Genomic DNA, 1,841 nt, shown 5'->3' on the forward strand with positions numbered 1-1,841 from the left:
ATAAAAATATAATATTAAACATAAATTTAGATCCATAAAAGGATCTAAAACAAAGACCAGATTACTTGGCTCTAATATTTACTTTTACCCATTATTTTTAAGTATTAACATAAAGTATTTCCCTTTTTAAATTCCGCATTTAATTATATAGATTGTATTGACAGATTTCTTCTCCTCCTCCTTCTCTTCTTCTTATTCCTCCTGCTCCTCTTCCTCTTCATCCCCATCCTCCTTCACCTCCTTCTATTCTTCTCATTCTAGGACTTGGTCACTAAAGGACTATGGACAAAAGCAATTACACTTCTCTACACGGTTTTGTTCTGCTTGGTTTCTCTGGCCATCCCAAACTGGAGATGGTCCTATCAGGAGTTGTCACTATCTTCTACTTCATTACATGGGTGGGTAATACAGCCATCATCCTTGCATCTCTCCTGGATCCCCATCTGCACACGCCAATGTATTTTTTCCTCAGGAATTTATCTTTCCTGGACCTATGCTTCACGACTAGCATCATCCCTCAAATGCTGGTTAACTTGTGGGGACCTGACAAGACCATCAGCTATGTGGGCTGTGTCACTCAACTCTACGTTTATATGTGGTTGGGGTCCACTGAGTGCCTCCTCCTTGCTGTTATGTCCTATGATCGTTTCATAGCTATCTGTAAGCCCTTGCATTATTTGGTAATCATGAACCCACATCTCTGTCTCAAGATGGCAATCACAGTCTGGAGCATTAGTTTGGCCAATTCTGTAGTACTATGTACACTCACCCTGAATTTGCCTCGATGTGGAAACAACCTTCTGGACCATTTCTTGTGTGAGTTGCCAGCTATGGTCAAAATAGCTTGTATAGACACCACAACAGTTGAAATGTCTGTTTTTGCTTTAGGCATTGTCATTGTCCTTACACCCCTCAGCCTTATTCTTATATCCTATGGCTACATCGCCAAAGCTGTGCTGAGAATAAAGTCAAAAGCAGGCCAGCACAAAGCAATTAATACCTGTGGATCTCATCTCACTGTTGTGTCCATCTTCTATGGAACTATTATCTACATGTACCTACAACCAGGCAACAGTGCCTCCCAAGACCAGGGCAAGTTCCTCACCCTCTTTTACACAATCATCACTCCAAGTCTCAACCCTCTCATTTATACCCTACGGAATAAGGACATGAAGAATTCACTGAGGAAGCTGGTGAGAGTTGACCATGAATCTACAAAATTGAAGAGGAACCAGGTGTCATAGCAAAATATTAGCCTGGATAAGGCAACGAAATATGTTTTCTAATTGTCTTTATTTTTTTCATTCAGATGTAATTGACACAGTGTTATATTAGTTTCAGGTGTACAATATAATGATTCAGCAATTCTGTACATTTATCAATGTTCAACATGATAAGGGTACTTTTTACCCATCCACCACCCTCCTCTCCTCTGGCAACCACTAGTTTTTTCTCTATATTTAATTGTCTATTTTTTGTTTGTCTCTTTTGTTTGTTTGTTCATCTGTTTTGTTTCCAAAATCCACATGAGTGAAGTCACATAGTATTTGTCTTTCCTGACTAACTTAGTTCACTTAGCATGACACACTCTGTCACTTCATAATTCTTGAGGTGTGAAGAGGGGGAGTCACTGGATAATTTTTACTTTCCCACTCAGAACAACACAGAGATGCTTCACATAATATATATTGAATGTGATGTAGCATATTGTCAGTGGCCTTCCATCCACACAATTTCTCCTTCACAGTTGCCTTCAGAAAGTGTTCACCAGCCCACAAAAATGACCACAGGGAGAATATAAGTTCTGTGGCCCTGGTGAACACAGTCTAGCCACCATGCCC

The 1,841-nt window shown here is 39.9% G+C and overlaps 1 protein-coding gene across 1 annotated transcript; it reads left to right on the forward strand.

Moving 5' to 3' along the window:
- The first annotated feature begins 274 nt into the window (after window positions 1–274).
- LOC118027296 (olfactory receptor 2W1) lies at window positions 275–1,323 on the forward strand. Its single transcript, XM_035030503.1, has one exon. The coding sequence runs from the start codon at window positions 282–284 to the stop codon at window positions 1,242–1,244; it is 963 nt and encodes a 320-aa protein (XP_034886394.1). The 5' UTR covers window positions 275–281; the 3' UTR covers window positions 1,245–1,323.
- Window positions 1,324–1,841: the final 518 nt, after the last annotated feature.

Source organism: Mirounga leonina, unplaced genomic scaffold (genome assembly GCF_011800145.1).
Source record: "Mirounga leonina isolate KUSES-001 unplaced genomic scaffold, KU_Mleo_1.0 Mir_366, whole genome shotgun sequence".
NCBI classification, from domain to species: Eukaryota; Metazoa; Chordata; class Mammalia; order Carnivora; family Phocidae; genus Mirounga; species Mirounga leonina.